The 26,420-nt window shown below is 36.4% G+C and overlaps 1 protein-coding gene across 2 annotated transcripts in view; it reads right to left on the reverse strand.

Annotated features, from left to right (window-relative positions):
* Positions 1–26,420, reverse strand: part of UBA6 (ubiquitin like modifier activating enzyme 6) — an 81,328-nt gene that overhangs the window by 39,512 nt on the left and 15,396 nt on the right. For both annotated transcript variants that reach the window (XR_009564029.1, XM_030880679.2), the window contains exons 3-9: positions 24,239–24,333; positions 23,675–23,703; positions 19,522–19,616; positions 18,883–18,994; positions 6,321–6,401; positions 3,945–4,067; positions 2,027–2,150 (exon numbers count right to left, since the gene is read on the reverse strand). Coding sequence is in view for 1 of the 2 variants with exons in the window: in XM_030880679.2 (XP_030736539.1) it covers positions 2,027–2,150; positions 3,945–4,067; positions 6,321–6,401; positions 18,883–18,994; positions 19,522–19,616; positions 23,675–23,703; positions 24,239–24,333 (659 nt within the window). In the remaining variant the exon portion in view is untranslated. The remainder of the gene's footprint in view (positions 1–2,026; positions 2,151–3,944; positions 4,068–6,320; positions 6,402–18,882; positions 18,995–19,521; positions 19,617–23,674; positions 23,704–24,238; positions 24,334–26,420) is intronic.

Consider the following 26,420-nt stretch of genomic DNA (forward strand, 5'->3'; position numbering starts at 1 on the left):
CCGGATAAGGGATCGAACCCGTGTCCCCTGCATTGGCAGGCGGATCCGTAACCACTGTGCCACCAGGGAAGTCCCCCTTCTATTGTTTTTGAACGATTTGCTTATTCACAAAATTAAATTAAATAAATAAGGTTTATATATTAAGTAGACAGAAAAGGTCAGCAGAGTAAACATCAAACTTAGCTGCTGTTACTTCTGGAGTAGAGGGGAGGTCTGAACTAGAACTCATTTTTAACTCTACCTAAACATAAATACATATATATATCTAGAATAAGCATATATTGTTTTAGCTATTTAAAAATGTTTTTCAAATAACAGAAAATTACTTTAGAGCAGTAAGTACCAACTAATAAATGTTAAGAAAAAAAAAGTTTCATAAACTGCTACTCTATTCAAATATTCTCTCTCTGCCCAAAGAATTTTTGGTACAAAATGTGGGTTTTATTTTCATTCCTTGATATCCAGTGGCTTCTCCTGTTAATATATACATATAGCCTCAAGATGCAGATCCAGCACCACAATCCACCATTGCATGGCCCCCAACACAACAAAGGATAATCCTAAATAGTTAGTTGAGTCAATTTTATGCAAAAACAGATAAAAATTCTTTAATATCAGTGATCTCAATCTATATTTTACATACTTAGATACAGTCTGGGAAACATAATCCAACAGTTTTGTTACCAAAGATTTTTTTTTTTAAATATTTATTTATTTGGTTGCGCCGGGTCTTAGTTGCAGCAGGTGGGCTCCTTAGTTGTGACTCGTGGACTCCCTAGTTGTGGCATGCAAACTTTTAGTTGCGGCATGCAAGTGGGATCTAGTTCCCTGACCAGGGATCGAACCCTGGCCCCCTGCACTGGGAGCAGAGTCTCAACCATTGTGCCACCAGGGAAGTCCCCAAAGATTCTCAAATATAGATCCAAAGTTGTTTTGGTATAAAGAGTTCGTAACAGGGACTGATTTTTTTTTTTTCTCTCTCCTAAGGATCCATCTTGTAGTCATTAAAAGAAAAATAAAAGTAATCCATTTACTAGTCTATACACTAATCACATAATTATACTTTTAGATGCCCTAAAGATAAAACTGAATCACTCTCAACTGAACAGGTGTAAACACTGCTGTCTCTGAGTTACAAGACATCCAGCAATGTCTTTAACTCTTTTAAATATGGCTGGAGGAAAATCACAAACTACGCAGACTAACGCTGCTATAAATTCATTATTTTCAACTTCAAATGGATCCTAAATGAAGCCTGATGATTTTTCGATTTTTTAAAATGTTTATTCTCCTCAAATCTCTGGCCTTACCACCTTACCTCTCCTTTGGGTCATGATTTCATCTCAGTCCACTGACAAAACAGATTCCTACAGCTTCCTGCCAATAAATCCACAAATCTGCCTGCAGTAACATCCATTCATCCCTTTTTCCAAGCCACTGGACAAAAACATATATCTTCACTTGAATACTTCACTGTCACCTCACCCAACAAGCGTAGACTGTACTCATTATCTCTCTCCAAAACCTGCTCCTCTTCTTGCACTCCCTAATGTGTAAATAAATAAGGTGCCAGAATCTTCGCTCACCTACCATAAAGTTTTCTCTTAAATGTCTTAAGACTCTTGCTATCTCAACTCCCACTGTCACCCTGCTATATTATATCTTTAAGTTCCTTGAATTCTATCTTGCTTCTTACTGTTTGTCTCTGCACAGAATATTCTTTTCATCATCTTCGTAAGCCAATGCAATCAATTTTAATCAAGATACCCTGTCACCACTGCTGCTGTACCAAAAGTGAGTAGGTTTCCTTGCTAAGGTTAGAGTTCCCAGAACGCCTTTTCTCTCTTTATACCATCACTGCTGAATGTTAGTATCCCCTCACTTGGATTAAATGTCTTGAGGCCAAGAATTGGATCATGGCTGTCTGAGCTAATGGTGTGTTCTTGACACTGAGTATAGTGTCTGAACTGTAAACATGCTGAATAATGGATAAGTATAAATGAATTAATAAAACACATAAACTTACCAGTTATTTGTTGTGTAGATCCATTTAAGCCTGTCATTCCATTAATTTCTCGAAATGTTAGGAATTGTCCTGTTTCAAGTTTGTGAGGACGATTTTCAAGGCAAGTGACAATGCCAGGATTAGCCTAGAAATAAGAGTAATATACTAAAAAACAAGTCCATGTATTCCTTTTTTGTACAAATTCCAAATCTCACACAAAAAGGAACATATTATCATAAAATTCTCAAAATAACCAAAATTCCAAGCCATTCTTCTCCTTCCATATTAAAAGCAATGCTTTAAAGAATTGTAACAAAATAGTGACTTATCATTTTATTATGTGATTTTCAAACTTATTTTATTATGAATGTTTAAAATATAATTTCTATGTTTGGGGGAAACAGATTCCACAAGGGAGTTCAAATATTTCACAGATGCAAAGATTCTTGTGATTTATAAAAACATTCAAAGTGACTGAATGGTAAGTTTCAAAGTCATTAATGACAGACTCTGTACATAAAAGATGAGTCTAACTTTGAAGATCAAAGAAATGTAAGAACAGAGGATGGAAATTTAAAGCCAGGAAAGTGGTAGTTTAAAGCTTATCCAACATTTAAAGCAAAGAAATATTATGTATCCCTGCTTATCAAGATAAAAACAGGAAGGAATTGGTTTAACTCATCTAAAAGGTGGATGAGATAGGTCAGACACCAGGAAATTTCCTAACTGCATATAATCCATCACATTGCTTGAATAATGTGATAATTTAATTTACATAAAACCTAATGGAATTATAATTCTCTCTTTCATAAGTGTGTAGATTCTAAAAATTCTCTTGCTGTTTAAGGGTTTGAGAAATACAATTATGATCACAAACATGTAGATAAAATTAATGTAATGTGGGTTTACTAATATCTCAACAAGAATAGAATTCATAAGGACTTTAAGGAGAAATAATTTACAGATAAGTTAAATGGGAACATTCATGATATTTGTCTAATTTTTTATGATAACCTTCATATTTCCTGCACTATTCAATAAAAGACAATATCAGTGCAATACAAGATCCCTTGGAGCTTATTCTAACTCTATAATATTCTTAGGGACAAACTAACAATAACTAGAGAAGGTAAAAGGCTGAACAATAACCATTCTGTAAGCAAAGAGATACACAAAATGACTTTTCAATGAATTTTTTCTTAAAAAGGGGTGAGAAAGGCAACATTACACTGGCTTTAAAAAGAAAGCATAAAGATAAAATCACAAATACTATTCAGTCAAAGTATATTATCATTTCCTTATGTTTGGTTTCTTTTGAGCTTTAATGTAAATTGATCATTAAGAGTGCAAATAAAGTTAATGATTTAGGCTAAACTACAGAAAGAGTAGTAAAAATGGATTATAATAATTTCTCCAATTCTTTCAGGGAATAAAAAATTAAGCTTGCATGATATTAAGAGAACATGGTTAGAAAATTCAGAGTTTTTGATTTGAAGGTTAATTAACTCAAACTTTTCTCATCCTCCAAATAATATTTTAGAAATATAACAAATTAGAAAAGCTTTTGTTTATGATGACTTAAGTGTTCATCTTCCTGGAGTCAGAGTGTTGGGCCAAGTGACTTATGACATACTTAGTACATCTATGATCTGACACAATCAACAGTTCAGTAAACACTGACTCACAATTCATGTCCCATAGGAACATGACAGAAAACAAAATTAAAATTAATGACATAAGCAAATGTTCATCAATTGTTAAAAAATGTTAGATGGAATCCAGAATACTCTCTCTTAATATTCTAACTTCAATTTTAAACAAATAAAAAATACTGCATATTACAATATTTTGCTAATATCACCTTTTAAAAAATAGTTTTCACATCAACTTAAAAAAATCAATCATATACATATACAATAATATATGTATATAATCATACTTGCGTTATATTTGAAATGAAAATCTCTTTTGGTTCCTCTCCTGTTGTATCTAAAACTTCAAATTCGTCACCGAAATCACAAAACAACCGTGACCAAATTCCATGTATATCTGCACTGATGAACTGTGAAATGAAGAAACAAGTTCAAGCTTATACATTTATATAAAGAAAAAAAAACCCTCAACTATCTTAGGCCTTTTGGTGACAATTTTATTTATAATTAAGCATATTATTTGAGGTATAAAGTGACCACAAATATGATAATTTGTTTGTAAATTGGTTTTGGAATCAAGGATTTTGATATTTCGGACTGGATATCTAGTGTTAACAAAATTAGAAGCAACATCAGCACACCATCATTGTACATTCTATAATTTTTAAATAACAAAAATTCGTGCCTTGCCCTAAAAATCAAGCACAGAATATGAGAAAGACAACTTGGTTTGACGGTCTAGCAGTGAATTCTTACCTTTCATTTTAGAAAAGAAGAATGGAGTGTCCATTGACCAAAAGCGGTAGAGTTGAAGGAAAATAAAACAGCTAAAAACTCAGAGTGGCGTCAACAGGAAAGGGGCTGAGGTACTAACAGTGCACATCGAAATTATGAAAGGTAAGAATCAGATTCTTAAACACAATCATAAATGTTTTATTGAAAGTGATTTTTATAACATTCTCCAGTCTAAGAAAATGTAAAGAAATTATTTTTGTGCTCAGTTAGTTTTAGACATACTGATAATAAAGAAAAAGTCTTAACCTGTAACACATATGATCCTGTATAAGGTGATATTTTTCTAACAAAAACTAAAGCCAATCATATTTGGGCATAAGAACGTAGCCCATTAAAATAATTTATACCACCTATTATATGAGGTAGTGAAATACCTAACAGAAGACTACCTCCTACTTGATCATGCACTGCCTTTACTATCAAAATAGGTACCTACAGCACTTTTTATGAGACATAAAACTGAGAAGAAATTTATAGGCTTTTTTTTTAAGTTTAAAAGCTGCAAACTCAAGGACAATTTCTTTCTTTGCAAAACAACTTTAAAGTATGAATATACGCATCAATCACATAAAGATTTTACTTTACAACCTTGTGTAATTATTTTGTAAAACTTTTTTTTTTTTTTTTTTGCGGTACGCAGTCCTCTCACTGCTGTGGCCTCTCCCGTTGCGGAGCACAGGCTCCGGACGCACAGGCCCAGCGGCCATGGCTCACGGGCCCAGCCGCTCTGCGACACGTGGGATCCTCCCGGACCGGGACACGAACCCGTGTCCCCTGCATCGGCAGGCGGACTCCCAACCACCGCGCCACCAGGGAAGCCCTATTTTGTAAAACTTTTGTGTTCTGTTCTAAGTTTACTGACTACTCTGTCTTATTCATCTACTTAATTTAATTTGTAAAACAACACAAATGTTATACAGAGTATAAATATGCTATGTAAGTATCACAATCCAAAGATTTTCAGCACATCTATTTTATACAGTATGATGATAGTTTAGTGCCTGTCTCAAAGGAACAAACAGCATTTTCCTTTTGCCAAAGGAACAAAGGACCCCACGAAGGAGGTGGAGTTAGTAATATGTATGCAGTTGTAGGGGATGAATTATGATTTTTCCCATCTAGACCTCTTTCCATTCTTCTCAATGTCATCACTACTTAACAATACCTAATTACTCTGAACAAAAATCTAGGAGTCATTCTTTATCATTCTTTCCTTCACAACTTTTATTCATCCATTCTCAATCCCATTAGTCTGTTTTTACAAAAGATACCTCGAATTCAATGACTTCTCACACTCTCTATTCCCATCAAGGCACAAGTATCTCTCACTTGGACTACTTACTGCATTAGCCCCTAACTGGTCTAGCCACCTCTACTCTACTGTTACAATTCAACAGTTCTCCTTCTTTTTGGTTTCACGATCCCTTCACATTCTTAAAAATTACTGATGACCCAATTAGATTTTATTTATGTGGGTTATACCTACTGATATTTACTGTGTTAGAAAGTAAAACCAAGAAACACTTAAAAGACAAGAACACACACACATTCAATTAGCTGTCAGAGCAATATCACCACATATCAAGTAGACTTTGTAAACTCTATTGCACCCCATAAGAGAATCAGAGTGAAAAAAGCAAATAACATTTCAGTAATATTATAATAGTTTGACTTTGCAGACCCTATGAAAGGGTCTCAGGGACCCTCAGTGTCCTTGGACCACACTTCAAAAACCAAAATTAAAAAGTATTATTGATTGTCCTCATGTAAAAAGTTTCTTATATAACTCACTGAAAAGCTATAAATTCTAATACTGAAAGTGCTTTTCCTTTGGTAAACTATGTGTCATTATTAAGTGATACTATTACCTTTACTGGAGGGCACTGAGAACGGCAAAAGTCATTGATCTTCTTCTGCAATGATAGTTTGATCTCAGTCAATACTACACACTGTTGAGAAGAATACAAGAATTAAAGATTAAAAAATAAACAATTATTTTGGTAATGTACAACTTCTAAATCAGAAGCATTTCAGTTTGCACTATGCTAAAAATACCTTGTTTCCTTGGTAAAAAATACTATCGTATTGTACTCCATTTTAAGGTCAATACCTTCAGAGGTACAGAGTAGCAAAAGTAAAAGTAACATATACAGCCATCTCTAGGTATCTGCAGGGGATTGGTTCTAGAACTCCCTATGGATACCAAAATCTGCAGATACTCAAGTCCCTTACATAAAATATCATAGTATATACAGGACAAAACCTGCCCACACTAAATTCAATTATCATCACAATTAGAAGCAAACCTTAATATCCTATGTGGCATTTACACAACCCAAATGGTTGGAGGTTTTTTTTTTGGTTTTTTTTTTTTTCCGGTACGTGGGCCTCTCACTGTTGTGGCCTCTCCCGTTGCGGAGCACAGGCTCCGGACGTGCAGGCTCAGCGGCCATGGCTCACGGGCCCAGCCGCTCAGCGGTATGTGGGATCCTCCCAGACCGGGGCACGAACCCATGTCCCCTGCATTGGCAGGCGGACTCTCAACCACTGCGCCACTAGGGAAGCCCCTTGGAGATTTTATTTTACCTGTTACTGCCATGGAGATGCTTAGTCATCAAAATATTAATTAAATGCTATCTTAAAACAACTACATTTTCAAAGAGATACATTAGTTGGCTGAGCTTTCTTTTACTTTTACTTCAGAGATTCAACAGATTCACAATATTACAACTTTTATTTATGACAGTGCCACCAAGTTCTATTATTTAAGATAGCAAATTATAATTTTCAATGCTTACTTTAATTTTTTATCATCACCCTGTGAGATAAGTAGAGAAGGTTTTAAAATTAGATTTTATCATAGCTAACTTAAACTCATAAAGGTCAAATATTTTCTTAGGGTCATTTATCTATCAAGTGGCAAAAGCAGGTTGACACGCTCAGTCCAGAGCTTTCCTTACTGCTGGTTTCCATGAAATGGATAACTCAGTTTCACTACAAATAACCAGGTATGGATTTAGTTTATCTAGCTTAGAATAGGGTGTGATTCCTACAGAGCGGTAATCCTCCATGGATCTCTTACTGTTTATATATCTCTCACTGGATATGCCACGAATGCAAGGCTCTGACCATTCTTTACGTGGGCTGTTTCTCAGGATTGTATTTGCCTTGTGCAAACTTGAGAAATGAGGTAATGTCTCCCTCTGGGACAAAGAGCAAGCTTGTTCACTGCTTGCTATAAAACAGCAAGTTCCCCAAGCTCAATGTTCCTTTCCTCTAAAGGAACCCACTACATGTGCAGGCATCCGCTGAGCCCTCTGCACTGCACAGGTGGGATTTGGAGGAATGCAGGAGGAAACAAGGCAAATATCATGCTCACACATTTACCATGCTCTAAGTAATAAAGTCCTTAGTCTCTGATCCAGGAATCTCATGTTTTCTGCCAGCATCCATGAAACTGTAACAGGCTAACTTACTGGCTTGCAATTAGGGTAAAATCAAATCCTATTAGACCCAGTACATACTGAGTCTAATTTGTGTTTCATCAATGCTAGAAAATTCTCAACCATAATTTGAATATGCCTTTTTCTAGAAGTCCAATCTCACGAATTAGACCTTTTTATTCAAGCTCTCATTTCTTTTAATTTCTCTTTAGTATATTCTCTTATTACTGTGAGCTGTAGTTTTTATTTTTAGATTTAATTCTATTTATTTATTTATTTTGGCTGCATTGGGTCTTCGTTGCTGTGCGTGGGCTTTCTCTAGCTGTGGCAAGCAGAGGTCACTCTTTGTTGCTGTATGCAGGCTTCTCATTGTGGTAGCTTCTCTTCTTGCAGAGCACGGGCTCTAGGCGTGGGGGCTTCAGTAGTTGCAGCACGCAGGCTCAGCAGTTGTGGCACATGGGCTCTAGAGCACAGGCTCAGTAATTGTGGTGCACGGGCTTAGATACTCTGCAGCATGTGGGATCTTCCCGGACCAGGGCTCAAACCCCTGTCCCCTGCACTGGAAGGTGGATTCTTATCCACTGCACCACCAGGGAAGTCCCTGTGGTTTCACGAATCTCCTCAGCTCTATCTTTAGATTTATTAATTCTTATTCCAGTTGTATCTATCCACTGTTTAATATATTCATTGTTTTAATTTTTAGGACTATATTTTTCATTTCTAAAAGTTCTATTTGGTTATATCTGCCTGATTGCTTTCAATAGTGTCTTATTTTCCTGTTGTATATTTAATCCCTTCTTGTAAGATTTAGTCTGTTTGAACATCTATATTTTATAGTCCCTATCCAATAATTCTATTGTCTGAAATTCTTGGAGGTTTAATTCTATTGTTTGTTATATCCACTGACTCTTGATCATGCTGAACTGCTTTTTCCTGTCTTATTATTTTGTATTATGAACACCACCTCATAGGAGCTTTACATATTAGAATATACTGTGGCCTGGTTGAGGGTACATGCCTCTAGATCTTCTGTTTCTGTCTGGCATTCCAGCATATCACCAGCTTAGTACTACGCTTTGTGTGTGTGTGTGTGTGTGTGTGTGTGTGTGTGTGTGTGTGTGTGTGTGTGTGTGTGTGTGTGTGAAGATATTTATTGTGTACAAGATAGTTTACTGTCTTTTTCAAATTCTAAACCCTGTATAATTCATTCACTCATTAGGCTAAAAGAGGCCTTAAGAAGTTATTCAATATAATCTCCTGAATGCAGGCAAGTCTACATGATAATGTGCATAGAATTAAAATCAAGACTTAAAATCTTTAAAATCACAAGGCAACTTCACAGCTTTCTCAATCACACTTGTTTCAAGACATAACAATCATCTCAAATATGTTATACACAAAAAATTACTGATCGGACATTCACAAAATATGCTTTGAATGAAAATAACATAGCAACAATTCACTCAGAGACACCTATATGGCAAAAACTATACCATAATACAAATCAGAAATAAGAGTTTAGGGTGAAAATTTGAAAAAGGTACAAATTTAAGGGCTGATAACCTAACTTTTCTTAAACTTACTGCTCTCTGTCTCCAAAGTTGTACTATATCAATGACAGTCTTCCACAGTGCCTCTTCTCTATAAAAGGTGAATATACCAAAACCAGTCCAACTGGGTAGTCATAGATTGTAACTAATGCAAGTCAGTTTTGTAAGGTGTATTTGATATTCCATCTACATAACCAGGAACTGTCTTAAATAATAACCATCCTATATTTAACCACAACCATAAATCTCATTCTGAATCAACCGAAGAAAATGCCCCAAAATTCTGATTTAATTCTATTTGAAAACCAATTCATTTCCATATAAACCATTTTTTAAAAAAGCTGGAATAACATTCTGAATTATTCATAATCCTGGGAAATCATTAACTTGGGCAGTGGTTGGAAACAGCATAAAAGAAATTATCAACCAACTTCTCTCACCCCTTATGTAAGAAAGAAATGTTACTTTAATAGTTAAGAAGGCAATGAATTGGCTGACAAGGGCCCATGGTCTATGGATGAATCTAGAGATGGAATTAGGGAATGGGACACCAACTTGTGTTGAGATGTAGAATCTTCAATATTTACCAAATCTTTTCCAGAGGTAATACCTTTGCTGGCTTGTCTTTCTTTTTTTCTCTCTGGTGAAACTATAAATTCGAACTACCAATGCTCAATTTCTGTGACATTTCCACCACTGACACTGGAAAAAGCTTTGTTTTACAAAAAAATACACAAAGTACATTTTTCTGAGAAGCAGATGAACAGCTGGGGTATTCTGTGGATTTTTTTTTTTACCACAGCTGCTAACAGCCATTTGCTTAACTCTGCAACAAAAGCAACTTGAAAGAAAGACGTTTCCACAGTTTAAGGAAAAGAGCCAGACCAAAAAGGATAAGGGAAGCTGATGGAGAAAACTGTAACTTCCAAATGGTGAGGTCCTTAGGTTAATGATGCACTAGACTTACAGTCACACATTAGAGTTCACTCAGTATGACAAACACTAGGTCCATCCACCTCACTACAAACAACTCAATTTCGTTTCTTTTTATGGCTGAGTAATATTCCATTGTATGTATGTGCCACGTCTTTATCCATTCATCTGTTGAGGGACACTTAGGGTGCTTCCATGTCCTGGATAGTGTAAATAGAGCTGCAATGAACACTGTGGTACATGACCCTTTTTGAACTATGGTTTTCTCAGGGTATACGCCCAGTAGTGGGACTGCTGGCTCATATGGTAGTTCTATTTTTAGTTTTTTAAGGAACCTCCATACTGTTCTCCATAGTGGCTGTATCAATTTATATTCCCACCAACAGTGCAAGAGGGTTCCCTTTTCTCCACACCCTCTCCAACATTTAATGTCTGTAGATTTTTTTGATGATGGCCATTCTCACCAGTGTGAGGTGATAGCTCATTGTACTTTTGATTTGCATTTCTCTAATGATTAGTAATGTTGAGCATCCTTTCATGTGTTTGTTGGCAATCTGTATATCTTTGCAGAAATATCTATTTAGGTCTTCTGCCCATTTTGGGATAGGGTTGTTTTTTTGATATTGAGCTGCATGAGCTGCTTGTATATTTTGGAGATTAATCCTTTGTCAGTTGCTTTATTTGCAAATATTTTCTCCCATTCTGAGAGTTGTCTTTTCGTCTTATGTTTTCCTTTGCTGTGCAAAAGCTTTTAAGTTCCATTAGGTCCCATTTGTTTATTTTTGTTTTTATTTCCATTTCTCAAAGAGGTGGGGTCAAAAAGGATCTTGCTGTGACTTACATCATAGAGTGTTCTGCGTATGTTTTCCTCTAAGAATTTTATAGTGTCTGGCCTTATATTTAGGTCTTTAATCCATTTTGAACTTATTTTTGTGTATGATGTTAGGAATTGTTCTAATTTCATTCTTCTACATGCAGCTGTCTAGTATTCCCAGCACCACTTATTGAAGAGGTTGTCTTTTCTCCACTGTATATTCTTGCCTCCTTTATCAAAGATAAGGTGACCATATGTGCATAGATTTACCTCTAGGCTTTCTATCTTGTTCCATTGATCTATATTTCTGTTATTGGCCAGTACCATACTGCCTTGATTACTGTAGCTTTGTAGTATAGTCTGAGGTCAGGGAAACTAATTCCTCCAGCTCCGTTTTTATTTCTCAAGACTGCTTTGGCTATTCGGGGTCTTTTGTGTTTCCATACAAATTGTGAAATTTTTTTGTTCTAGTTCTATGAAAAATGCCAGTGGTAGTTTGATAGGGATTGCACTGAATCTGTAGATTGCTTTGGGAAGTAGTCATTTTCACAATGTTGATTCTTCCAATCCAAGAACATGGTATATCTCTCCATCTGTTTGTATCATTTTTAATTTCTTTCATCAGTGTCTTATAATTTTCTGCGTACAGGTCTTTTGTCTCCTTAGGTAGGTTTATTCCTGGTATTTTATTCTTTTCGTTGCAATGGTGAATGGGAGTGTTTCCTTAATTTCTCTTTCAGATTTTTCATCATTAGCGTATAGGAATGCAAGAGATTTCTGTGCATTAATTTTATATCCTGCTACTTTACCAAATTCATTGATTAGCTCTAGTAGTTTTCTGGTAGCATCTTTAGGATTCTCTATGTATAGTATCATGTCATATGCAAACAGTGACAGTTTTACTTCTTTTCCGATTTGGATTCCTGTTATTTCTTTTTCTTCTCTGATAGCTGTGGCTAAAATTTCCAAAACTAAGTTGAATAACTGGTGCGAGTGGGCAACCTTTTCTTGTTCCTGATCTTAGTGGAAATGGTTCCAGTGTTTCACCATTGAGATCAATGTTGGCTGTGGGTTTGTCCTACATGGTCTTTATTATGTTGAGGTAGGTTCCCTCTATGCCCACTTTCTGGAGAGGTTTTTTTTTTTTTTTTCCTGGAGAGTTTTTATCATAAATGCATGTTGAACTTTGTTGAAAGCTTTTCCTCCATCTATTTTTTTCTTTTTTTTTTTTTTTTGCGATACGCAGGCTTCTCACTGTTGTGGCCTCTCCCGTTGTGGAGCAACAGGCTCCGGACGCGCAGGCTCAGTGGCCATGGCTCATGGGCCCAGCCGCTCCACGGCATGTGGGATCCTCCCGGACCGGGACACCGTGTCCCCTGCATCGGCAGGCGGACTCTCAACCACTGCGCCACCAGGGAAGCCCTCTCCATCTATTGAGATGATCATATGGTTTTTCTCCTTCAATTTGTTAATATGGTTTATCACATTGATTGATTTGCATATATTGAAGAATCCTTGCATTCCTGGGATAAACCCCACTTGATCATCGTGTATGATCCTTTTAATGTTCTGCTGGATTCTTTTTGCTAGTATTTTTTGAGGATTTTTGCACCTATGTTCATCGGTGATAATGGCCTATAGTTTTCTTCTTTTGTGACATCTTTGTCTGGTTTTGGAATCAGGGTGATGGTAGCCTCAAAGAATGAGTTTGGGAGTGTTCCTCCCTGTGCTATATTTTGGAAGAGTTTGAGAAGGATAGGTATTAGCTCGTCTCTAAATGTTTGATAGAATTCACCTGTGAAGCCATCTGGTCCTGAACTTTTGTTTGTTGGAAAAATTTTAATCACAATTTCATTTTCAGGGCTTGTGTTTAGATTGTTTATATTTTCTATTTCTTCCTGGTCCAGTCACGGAAGGTTGTTACTTTTGTAAGAATTTTTCCTTTTTCCAGGTTGTCCATTTTATTGGCATATAATGGCTTGTAGTAATCTCTCATGATCCTTTGTATTTCTTCAGTGTCAGTTGATACTTCTCCTTTTCATTTCTAATTCTATTGATTTGAGTCTTCTCCCTTTTTTTCTTGATGAGTTTGGCTAACAGTTTATCAATTTTATTTATCTTCTCAAATAACCAGCTCTTTGTTTTATTGATCTTTGCTATTGTTTTCTTCACTTCTTTTTCATTTCTTTTTGGATCTGATCTTTATGATTTCTTTCCTTCTGCTAACTTTGGGTTGTTTTCTTCTTCTACCTCTAATTGCTTTAGGTGTAAGGTTAGGCTGTTTGAGATTTTTCTTGTTTCTTGAGGTAGGATTGTATTGCCATAAACTTCCCCTTAGAACTGCTTTTGTTCCATCCCATAGGTTTTGGGTCGTCGTCACTTGGTTATTTAGTAGCATACTGTTTAGCCTCCTCACGTGTTTGTATTTTTTAGTTTTTTTTTTCCTGTAATTGATATCTAGTCTCATGCCATTGTGGTCCGAAAAGACATTTGATACAATTTCAATATTCTTAAATTTACCAAGGCTTGATTTGTGACCCAAGATATGGTCTATCCTGGAGAATGTTCCATGAGCACTTGAGAAGTGTATTCTGTTGTTTTTGGATGGAATTTCCAATAAATATTAGGTCTATCTTCTTTAATGTATCATTTAAAGCTTGTGTTTCCTTATTTATTTTCATTTTGGATGATCTGTCCATTGGTGAAAGTGGGGTATAAATATCCCCTACTATGATTGTGTTACTGTTGATTTCCCCTTTTACAGCTGTTAGCATTTGGCTTATGTATTGAGGTGCTCCTATGCTGGGCGCATAAATATTTACAATTCTTATATCTTCTTGGATTGACCCCTTGATCATTATGTAGTGTCCTTCTTTGTCTCTTGTAATAGTCTTATTTTCAAGTCTATTTTGTGGATATGAGGATTGCTACTCAGCTTTCTTTTGATTTCCATTTGCATGGAATATCTTTTTCCATCCCCTCACTTTCAGTCTGTATGTGTTCCTAGGTCTGAAGGGGGTCCCTGGTAGTCAGCATATTGTTTTTGTATCCATTCAGCCAGTCTATATCTTTTGGTTGGAGCATTTAATCCATTTACATTTAAGGTAGTTATCAATATGCTCCTACTGCCATTTTCTTAATTGTTCTGTGTTTGTTATTGTAGGTCTTTTCCTTCTCTTGTGTTTCCTGCCTAGAGACTTTCCTTTAGCATTTGTTGTAAAGCTGGTTTGGTTTGCTGTATTCTCTTACCTTTTGCTTCTCTATAAAGGTTTTAATTTTTCTGTTGAAACTGAATGAGATCCTTGCTGGGTAGAGTAATCTTGGTTGTAGGTTTTTCTCCTTCATCACTTTAAATATGTCCTGCCACTCCCTTCTGGCTTGCAGAGTTTCTGCTGAAAGATCAGCTGTTAACCTTATGGGGATTCCCTTCTATGTTATTTGTTGCTTTTCCCTTGCTGCTTTTAATATTTTTTCTTTGTACCTAATTTTTGATAGTTTGATTAATATGTGTCTCGGTGTGTTTCTCTTTGGGTTTATCCTGTATGGGACTCTCTGAGGTTCCTGGACTTGACTATTTCCTTTTTCATGTTAGGGAAGTTTTCAACTATAGTCTTCAAATATTTTCTCAGACCCTTTCTTTTTCTCTTCTTCTTCTGGGACCCCTATAATTCAAATGTTGGTGTGTTTAATGTTGTCCCAGAGGTCTCTGAGACTGTCCTCAATTCTTTTCACTCATTTTTCTTTATTTTGCTCCCTGGCAGTTATTTCCACCATTTTATCTTCCAGCTCACTTATCTGTTCTTCTGCCTCAGTTATTCTGCTATTGATTCCTTCTAGAGTATTTTTAATTTCAGTAATTGTGTTGTTCATCACTGTTTGTTTGCTCTTTAGTTTTTCTAGACCCTTGTTAAATGTTTCTTGTATTTTCACCATTCTGTTTCTGAGATTTTGGATCATCTTTACTATCATTACTCTGAATTCTTTTTCAGGTAGGTTGCCTATTTTGTCTTCATTTATTTAGTATTGTAGGTTTTTACCATGCTCCTTCATCTGTAACACATTTTTTTGTCATTTTTTTTTGTTGTTGTTGTTGGGTGGGGTTGTATTCCTGTCTTACTGGTTGTTTGGCCTGAGGCGTTCCAACACTGGAGTTTGCAGGCAGTTGGATAGAGCCGGGTCTTGGTGCTGAGATTACAACCTCCGGGAGGCCTCACTCCGATTAATATACCCTGGGGTTTGAGGTTCTCTGTTAGTCCAGTGGTTTGGACTCAGAGCTCGCACCACAGGAGCTCGGGCCCAACCTCTGAAATAGGAACCAAGATCCTGCAAGCTGCAGGGCGTGGCAAAAAAAAAAAAAAAAAAAAAAAAGGAAAGAAAAAAAAGAAAGATTAAAAAGCAGTACAATATCAAAGAATAAAAAACAAAATAAATTTAGAAAGATAAAAAATATATTAGGAAAAATAAAAATATAATTGAAACAACTGCCAGAAGGTAAAATAAAACCATAACAGAAAAAGAAAGGGGCGGGGCAGGGGGCAGGGGAACAAGCCAAAAGAAGAGAACAATAACAAGTATAAAGAATAAAATAAAATTAGGGCTTCCCTGGTGGCGCAGTGGTTGAGAGTCCGCCTGCCGATGCAGGGGACGCGGGTTCGTGTCCCGGTCCGGGAAGATCCCACATGCCGCGGAGCGGCTGGGCCCGTGAGCCATGGCCGCTAAGCCTGCGCATCCGGAGCCTGTGCTCTGCAACGGGAGAGGCCACAACAGTGAGAGGCCCGCGTACCGCAAAAAAAAAAAAAAAAAAAAAAAAGAATAAAATAAAATTAGAAAAATAAAAGATTAGGAAAAATAAAATATAAATGAATGAACAACAGTGAATCAACAAGGTAGAATAGAACTTCAATCTAAAAAAGGAAAAAGGAAGAGAGGAAAAAAATGAAGGAAAAAAATAGCCGTGGCTATGGGGTCGGAGTTTAGGCAGGGATGGAACTTAGGCAGGCGTGGGGTTAGGGTGGGGCGGGACCTAGGCTGGTGCGGGGGGTGACGTTTGAGCATGGGGCTGGGCCTAGGCTCAGGGCCCACACAGCTGGAAAAGGCCTTGGGGGCGGGGCTTAGGCAGGGTGACGTTCAAGCGTGGGGCGGGGCCTTTGCTTAGGACCCAGTCTGTGGGGCTTCCTCCCGTCCTCATATATGTCCGTGGTCCACCACAGGTGCTTGGTAGGTGCCCTAGTTGTGCAGAGACACGAATTCTGCATCCTCCTAGTCCACCATCTTGATTCCACCCTCTGCCGAGTACCTTCTTGCTTCAGTTTCTGATATATCCATTTCCCCGGGCCATCGGGCAGGCTGGCTCCTGACTGGTGCGCACACTCGCGCTGGTGGTCACGAAGACCGGAATTCTGCACCTGGAGAAACTTTTCGGCCAGCCGGGCAGCCACAGGGAGGTGGACAGGGGCAGTACTATGTTTTATGTTAAGTTCTCAGCTTGCGAAATTTTAGAATACAACGGATTATAAAGTTTACTCCAAACTTATGTGAGGGCAGGCCTATTGTTATGAACTCCCAGAGAAGATTTTTTTTTTTATTCAGAGCTCAAAAGAAAACAGACAAGCTTCTTGTTCTGATGGGCAAAGATTGTTCTCCTACACCCTTTCGTTAAGGGTGTAGCTTTCTGAGGTTCCAGAGAGTTACAAAAGGTGGTATGTCTCAATTACACTTTTCCATCACATATAGACAAATATTTATCGTTTTTGTGTGACCATTAATTCACAAGAAATGTGGTTACTGATACAGGCAAACCCTGTCCCTGAAAATGACCACAGCCAACAGTTAACTGGTCTTCTGTTAGCTACCTATTCATTTTTGGTCTCTGAGCACCTCCCTTACATATTCTGACCTCATGTAATCATTGAAAAGGAAGTCTATTAAGCAATTCTATTGTAGACAGTCTATGAAGCATCTCTGTAGCAGGATGGATTTCAAGCTATCCAGTCAAGAATGGAAGTCTACACTGATTTTTAAGTGGGTGTGATATTATGATTATAGTAAGAAATATATATTTTGGTCTTCATCCAAGGTTCCTGCCACATAGCTCCTACCACACTTGTAATTTCCTATATAAGAGCTATAGGTGCATCTTTTGTTATAATATTTAGTTTTGTCCTATTTCCTGAAATAGCTTCAGAGTGATAAAGATGAAGTGAATGTCTTGTTATTCATAACAAGCCCTTTCAGCCACACCTGAGTTTATGTTAATGAGGGGCTTTTGGAAAGCCCCTAAGGATGGGGGCTGGTTGTTAGAGGAACCAACCTTAGGATGTGAGGTTCAGAACTTTCAGCCCTATCTCCCAGACCTCTGGGGCTGGAGACTAACTTAATCACCAACGGCCAATGTGTTACTCATTCATGCTTACATAATGAAGCCTCCACAAAAATCCCTGAACCAGGAGCTTAAGAGAGCTTCCAAGTTTGTGAACATGGCATACGTGGAGAGGGCATGGGAGCTTGGCAACCCTTTCCCTATACCTTGACCTATGAATCTCTTCTATCTGGCAGTTCTTGAGTTATAGCCTTTTACAAAAAACTGGTGATCTAGTAAGTAAACTCTTTTCCTGAGTCTGTGCGCTGCTCTGGCAAATTAATTGAACCTGAGGAAGGGGATGTGGAAACCTCTGATTTATAGCCAGTCCTCAGAAGCACAGGTAACAACCTGGACTTGAAATTGGAGTCATAAAGGGGTTGGAGGGTGTGGGTTCTTGTGGGACTGAGCCCTTAACCTGTGGAATCTAACACTATTTCTCCAGGCAGACAGTATCAGAACTGGATTAAACTGTAGGACACCAAGCTAGGTGTCCAGAGAGTTGGAGAATTGTTTGATGGTGTTGGGGGGAAAACCCACATGCATATAGTCACACAAGTGCCAGAAGTATTGAGATCTTAAAGAAACACAGGAGTGCTTTTCCCTAGACGATGGATAACATCATAATTTAATCACAGGGAAAATCAGGGTCAATCTAGTCACTTTTAGAACTTTCAAGGTGCTGAGAAATTTTGTTTTTATTTGTTACCTGACTTACACTGAATTGTTGGTCCACATTATTTACTTCCTTGTTCCTGGGTTATACATTACTCTCTGCCCATGGCCTTAGGAAGAGTATAGTGTGCTTTCCTGCTCCTTCACTTTGGGTTTGTCCATGTGACCTGCTTTGGCCAACAGACTATTAATGGAAGCAACACAAACAGAGGCTTAAAATGTGTTTGAATGGTTACACTCACTCCTTTGCATTTCTGCTACTGCTATGAGACCATGTCTTAGGTAGCCTCTTGGTCCCAGAAGAGAGGTACACGGACCAGAACCCAGATTGTGGAGTTCAAGTTTAGCCTAGAACAGCAGAACTCAAACTGACATGCAGATGCATGAGAAAGAAATACATGTTGCTATAAACCACTAAATTTGGGTAGTTTTTCATGTACATTACTGTGAAAATAGCTGACCAATATATTTACTTTGTGAGTGGTTACTAGGCCCTTTCCCTAAAACGAAGCACCTGAAATGTATTAGTCTAAGTCTTTTTACCTGAAATTTTTTGAGCTGCTCAACAGACTAGGTTAAATTAGTTATACTATATTAATACATAATGATTTGCCTTGGAGTCTGTCAATAACATCTAATATAAAATGGAGTACCAACCTGGTATTTATGTAAGAAGGAAAGATCGGTAGTTTCATTTAAAGGAATAGAAGATGATGTGACATGAACATATGGATTTAATTCTGCAATACGTTGAAGTACAGCTTCAGCCCTAAAACAAGAAAAGAAAAAGAAAAAAGACTTTTACTACTCTTTTGTTCAATAAATATACTCAATCTTTCAAACTTGGACACTTTGATGACATCAGAAGAACATGAATGTTACAAAGTTTCATGGGAATTTAAACTGGAGAGGAATAAAAGAAGTTAAAACTTATTTTTACTATACAATCTTGAGATGTAGCACACTGTCATATTCCATAGTAAGTCACATAATCTCAAAGTGTACCCTTATAGGTCAATGCTCCTTAAGGCTCTTAATGATTCAGTAATAATAAAGACCTACTTAAACAATCTTAAATAAATGCATTTCTAGGTAGCAATGTGAATGTATTAAATTTTTGACAAATATAAATAATTAAATGTCAACACTTACTTATCTACAGTAGAGTGAATTTATGGTTATGAGTTAAACAACTATGATTGAACTGGTGTTCTGGATACAGAAAATATTCTAAGTAACTACAACAGTAAGAAAAAAAAAATCCTATGTTAATACATCAAAATATCTTATCTTCACCTGTTTCTCATACTAACAACATCATCTTCACAGAGAAAGAAGTTGGTTCCTAGATCCCATGCTTGGCATTCTTCTGTATCATGAATTGTAAGTGCCTTCAAAAAAGAGAAAACTATCTGTTAAAGTCAGGAGTAAGACAAGGATGCTCACTATTTCCAATACTATTTACACTGACTTGGAAGAATTATCTAATTAGACAATAGAAAGTAATTAAAGTCCTAGTAATTGGAAAGGTTATAAAGTTAGATCCATTCACAGACGATATGACTATATACATCTGGAAACCCAAAAAAGTTCATGGAAAAACTACTTTATTTTTTTTATAACGCAAAATAATTTTTTAATGCTGGTATATGATTTTTTTGGTAGAGATTACTGTTACATTAACTTGAATATAGCTTCATTATTCAACTGTCAACTGTGAAGTGAGATAAGACAAATGTTAAAAGCAGTGTTTTGATTACTTAACACAGTAAAATTGTAATTCCAAGTTACAGAGACGTTCATGTAACGATAGTTGTATACTGATGACAATAAGAATAATACTTTCCACTTATGACATTTATCAATAACAATTCTCAATTAATTAAGTAAAAAATAATTAACATGATGGTAATATTGTAATTCCAAATAGATATACTATATGCTTGCTGTAGGTGTGTGTATATGTACTTTATTTTTCAGATAGTACTGAACCCTAGTTGACTTTAAAAAAATGAATAAATTAGGCATATTACCATGCACTTACATCACCAGGGTGCCTTTATGCTATGTGAAAAACTACTTTAAAAAACAGTAAGAGAATTTAAGTTTAGAAAAGTAGCACATTATACAGATCAACATATATACAAAGATTTTAAAAATTCACATAAACTAACATTTCCAAACGGTCATGTTCTAAGTAAGAAAGAAAACTGACTAACTGGAAAATATATTTTTAACTTATATTTCAAGCCACAAATCTTATAGAAAAAGGGGCAAGGTACATGAACACAGAGTATACTGAAAAAGAAATACATAGGGCCCTTTAAAATATTGAAGCATGTTCAACCTTGCTCAAGAATGAAACACCTTTTCTCATTCATCAGAATGGCATAAATCCAAATTGGTGAGAGTGAAGTAAATCAGGCATTCTCATACATTACTGGTGGGAATATGAAGTAGCACAAAACCTCAAAGGAAAAAAAATTGGCGTTCTTTAGCAAAATGACAAGTACATTTCTCCTTTGACACAGCAATCCCACTTTTAAGAATCTATCACAAAGACACACTGGAAATAATACAAAAATACATATGTACAAGACTCTTAGCTGCAGCACTATGTGTAATAACAACAGACTGAAAATAATCAAAATGTCCACCAATGAGGAACTGGGTATAATTACGTATGATACATCAACACAACATATATTCATGCAGCTATGAAAAAAATAAGTGAAAAAATATATTTATCACTATGGAGTAATACCAGGATATGCTGGTATGTGATAAAAAGCAAGGTAGAAGTATGGCACTTTACCTAAGAAAGGCAGGTGGGGATAAATATGTACATACACACATACAGATTTGCATGTCTATATGTATGTATTTGCTTATATTTAAAAACAGATTAAAAAAAGAAGGCAATCTAATAAGGGAAGGAGGAAATAGGGTAGAGAGATGCTAGACTTACCTGAATATACTTTGCTTTATAAATTTGACTTTGAATTATATGTCTCATATAATAATAAAACTAAATCAAATTAAAAAAGCAATCCCTAAAAATCCAAAGTAAAATGAATAAATGGACAAAACTATCTATTTGAATTTGTTGCATAACTACACAAAGGAATTATTTAAAGTGACTTAAGAAAGCGGTTAATTTGTCTGCCAAATCCAGATGGGACACTAAGGATAAAACAATTTATCTTAAACTGTTTTCAATAATCATATTGTTATTAATAATGCTGGAACTGTTATTCCAAAACTATGTCATAGATATAACAGGATATAATATAGGATAAAGCAAATAAGTAATCAGGTTCATGTCATTAAGACCCAAAACCTTATAGTAAGAGAAGAGAGACAAATATAAAATCTAAGAAGTAAATAAGTAAGTACCCTGTAATCCTAAACTTGAAACTCAGAAATTTCAGTGTTCATTCACAATGAATGTTCTAGCTCTGTCCACTGGTAAGACTTTACAGGCAGTGACAACCAAAGAATACTGGGGTAGTGTCAAAAGGACTCAAGGACTTCAAGAAGTACCCCCAAAGCAAAGATGAAACAATCTGAGCATCAATGACTCAAAACACATCAAATACGTTTAAATCCATCATGATATTCACATACACACATACCACCCAAGTTTCACCTGTCACTGTTGAGGGATCAGAGAAAACCAGTGATTTTGAAAAGTAGTAAATAAAGGGGGAAAATCAAGTATTTATCTTGCCTTTTACACATGTACTAATTATATGTAGCGAAACCAAACAAGTGATGAATGGAAATTTTTCTAAAATATTATTCCCATTAATAAATGAAATAGAAATGACAGAAACAGAATATCACAGCCCCAATAAAATAATGATCTAGGCAGTGATCATTAATAGGTAGTAATAATCACAAAAAAAGATAACAGAATATTATTTCCTCCTGATGGGAGAACACAATATCACTTGTGAAGCAGTAGTGCCAAAAGAATCAAATCTGAATCTGATTCTCTGGATATAATGACCAGTTTATAAGAAATACAGAGATGGAGGTACACGTGAAAAATGACCTGATTTCTTTAAAAAGTAAACTGAAAGAAAGAAAAAGAATCAGGGAAGGGAAACCTATTGATTCAAAGAAACCAAGTCCAGTATATGGACTTTACTTGGATCCTGATTAGAACAAAACAAATTTAAGAAAAATTCTTTCTTTAGACGACTGGGAAAATATGGACTCTAACTAGATACTTGACGATTGTGGTAGGCAGGCTTCAAAGATAACCCAATGATTCCCACTTCCTGATATTCAGGTCTTTGTGCAATCCTGTCTCCTCCTAGTGACTTGCTTTTAAGGACTACAGCATAGGTGATGGAATGTCACTTCTGAGATTAGGTTACAAGAGACTGAGATTTATCTTGCTAGCACATTCCCTTTTTTTTTTTTTGCAGTATGCGGGCCTCTCACTGTTGTGGCCTCTCCCGTTGCGGAGCACAGGCTCCGGACACGCAGGCTCAGTGGCCATGGCTCATGGGCCCAGCCGCTCCGCGGCATGTGGGATCTTCCCGGACCGGGGCACGAACCCGTGTCCCCTGCATCGGCAGGCGGACTCTCAACCACTGCGCCACCAGGGAAGCCCCTCCCTTTCTTGTCTTTTGCTTGCTTACTCCGATGGAACAAGCTGCCATATTGTGAGCTGCCCTATGAAGAGGGCCACATGGCAAGGAACTGAGGGTGACCTCCGACTAATAGCCAGCAAGGGACTGAGGTGGGAAAGTTGAACGACACAACCTTGCCACTGAATCCTATCCATAACTACATGGGCAGGTTTGGGAAGCAGATCCTTTCCCTAGCCTCAAGATGACTGCAGGCCCTGCCAATATTGGTGACTGGAGCTTTGTGAAAGATCCTCAGAGGAGTCTGCTAAGTTGCACCTGATTCCTGCCCCAAAGAAACTGAGGTAAATGCTGTTGTTTAAGTTGCTAAGTTCTGTTTAAAGATCACAATGATCTTAAAAAACTGTTAACGTTTTTAGGTGTGGAAGTGATACTGTGGTTATGTTTTCAAAAGGCACCCTTATCTTTTAGAGGTTTATAGTAAAATATTTAAGAATGATATAATAGGATGTCTGAGATTGATATTAAAATAATTTGGCAGTTGGGGGCAGTGGGGAATGGGAAGAAGATACATGAAACAAATCTGTCTATGAGCTAATAACTGCAGGTGCATGATGGATACATGGGGTTTTGCTAACACTATTCTCTTTTTTTGGATAATTTTGAAATTTTCTGTAATAAAAAGCTTTTTAAAAGGAGGAAAATAGAGAATTATGACAATTTTGCTACTAAATGAAGAAGCAATAATTAGGCCAAAGTGTAACTAATATTACCACTACGGATGAGAGGAAAAAAAAAAAGAGTTCGTAACAAACAAACAATTCTTCTTACCAAGGACATTTACTCACCTTAATCCCTGCAAGAACAAGATTCTTTGCTATAAAGGGGGAAGAAAAAAAAAAAGGAATAGCTTAATATTAGGAATTGTATATTAGATATGTCTTCATGGAGTTTGGTTAAATCTCTGAATAATTTTAACTTTTTACTACCTAAGAAATATAGGTTCCTTAGAAAACATGGATGAACAAAAAGAAAAAAAAATTTTCCATAATCAAACCACATTGAGATAATCATTCTTAAAATTTCAGTGTATGCTTCCAGACATGCTGTTATGAATGTGTGCATGTGTGCTCTACCATAATGAATTAATGGATACAGAGAAAGATCATTAATAACTATCAACATCACAAAAAGAGAAGCAGGAGAGTCATTACTGGTTCCTTGTGGAAGAATGTAACAGTATGAAATACTCTTGCCCCAGCTGCCCCCCCACCCAAAATCAAAACTGAACCTGATCAAGGTTTTGGATCTAATTTCCTTTATAGAAAATAATACAAGGGAAAGGAATTAAATTCTTTAAATTATGTTGCTCAAAAGCATCACATAAAATTATGAAGAAAAATACTGCTTACCAATTTCCAAACCAAGACCACCCATACCACTTAAGAAAACATGGGACTTGGCCATCTTCTGCATTGCTGTGTCTCCAAGAACGTACCTCTGTCGACTACATGTAAAACACAATGAAAATTATTTTACCAAAATTGTATATCCTTTTAAAATCATTTGTGAACTAATAACCTGGCAGCTAGATCCTGCCCACAGACTTGTTTTGGATCACTTGCATAGTGCTTAAAAGTTCTGAATTAATGTCAAATATATGACATATTTTTAAAAATTAGAAGATTTCGCACCACAGTCCACATTCCCTCATGGCTATAGAGTTGAGTAGGAGTTGCCCTGTTCAGAGAGGGAGGACTATGTGATCTAGATTTGCCACAGTTCCCATCCTTCTCCTCTCATTTACTACCTCGGTGGCCACCACAGGCATCTGAGTTTGCCACTTCCACTTAAAGCCTTTCACTGTGAAAAGGATTTCTCAGGCAAAAATTTGGTTTCCTTCTTGGAGTTTAGATGACTTAAGTAGTTTTCAAACATTATTTTAAATATAAAAGCTGATAAATTATATAAAGGACCTTGTTAAGTCATCCATCCTAACAGTCACAAGGCAGTATCAGGATGAGAATTTCAAAAAATACACATTGGCAATTTTAAAAAGTTAGATATAGTAATAGTCAATAGTAACAGTTTATTTGAAAGAACATTCATTAACTTGATGCTATACTAGTTTTTGAAGATGGGGCATTCTAATGGCTTCTCACCAGAATTATTTTGAAAGATGAGTTCAGTATAAATAAATAATTCCAGAGCCCCTTGGGTTGCAAGTATTTCTTTTGGCTTTTTTTTTTTTTTTTTCCCGGTACGCGGACCTCTCACTGTTGTGGCCTCTCCGTCGCGGAGCACAGGCTCCGGACGCGCAGGCTCAGCGGCCATGGCTCACGGGCCTAGCTGCTCCGTGGCATGTGGGATCTTCCCGGACCGGGGCACGAACCCGTGTCCCCTGCATCGGCAGGTGGACTCTCAACCACTGCGCCACCAGGGAAGCCCAAATATTTCTTTTGGAATTGACACACATGCACATTTACAGATGCTGGTTTAATGTATGTTTAATACATAGATGTTTATTTAATTTCCATATTTCATCTATTGATAGTCAAGATAAAAGCCTGAAAAAGGGTCTCTTGTTTAGTAAGAAGAAACTTTATAAACAAAGCTATCTTTACTATTTCCATCCTTACTCCCTACAATATATAATAAAAGCTAGACTTTTCTTCGTTTTTTTAAAATTTATTTTATTGAAGTATAGTTAACTTACAATGTTGTTAGTTTCTGCTATACAGCAAAGTGATTCAGTTATACATATATATATATATTCTTTTATTATATTCTTTTCTATCATGGCTTATTACAGGATATTGAATATAGTTCCCCGTGCTATACAGTAGGACCTTGTTGTTTAACCATTCTATATATGTTTGTGTCTGCTAATCCGAAACTTCCAATCCATCCCTTCCCCACGGCAACCACAAGTCTGTTCTCTATTAGACTTTTCTTTTTAAATTGGTATTCACCATTTCTGCTTCAGAGATAAAATCGATTTTTTATGAAATATTTATTGAACATCTACTATGGTATGTATGGAACAGTGTATTATATAGTCTTACAACCCTTATTTGTGTATTCCTAAACAATATATTTAAGTTTTGTCTGTTTTGGAACTTTATATAAACAGGATCATTTGAATACTTTTATGAGTTATTCATATCAACGTAGCTGTTGATTAATTTTCATTTCATGTTGTATTCTATTATACTGTACTATTCTATTGTGATAATTTACCTATTCTACAGTTTTGGACAGTTACCAATAATGAGACTGAGTATTCTTATATATGTGTCATGGTACAAGTGTAGTAGTTTCTATAACACATATATCTAGGAGAGGAAATGCAGGGTTAACTATTAGATAACGCCAAACTGTTTTCCAAAGTGGATGTACCAATTTACTCTCCTCCTGGCAGTGTATCAAAGCCCCCATAGTTTCAAATCCTTAATGTCCTGGAAAAAGTTAACATAGCAGACCTGATCTTTAGCCTGCTTATGGGAACTAGCCCTTGGCCACTGCCTGTGAACTTGGCTTTTGAAATGTTTCCTATGCTAATAATTCTACTTTTCTATTTTTCTTCCCTGAGTT

Source organism: Globicephala melas, chromosome 5, assembly GCF_963455315.2.
Source record: "Globicephala melas chromosome 5, mGloMel1.2, whole genome shotgun sequence".
NCBI lineage: Eukaryota > Metazoa > Chordata > Mammalia > Artiodactyla > Delphinidae > Globicephala > Globicephala melas.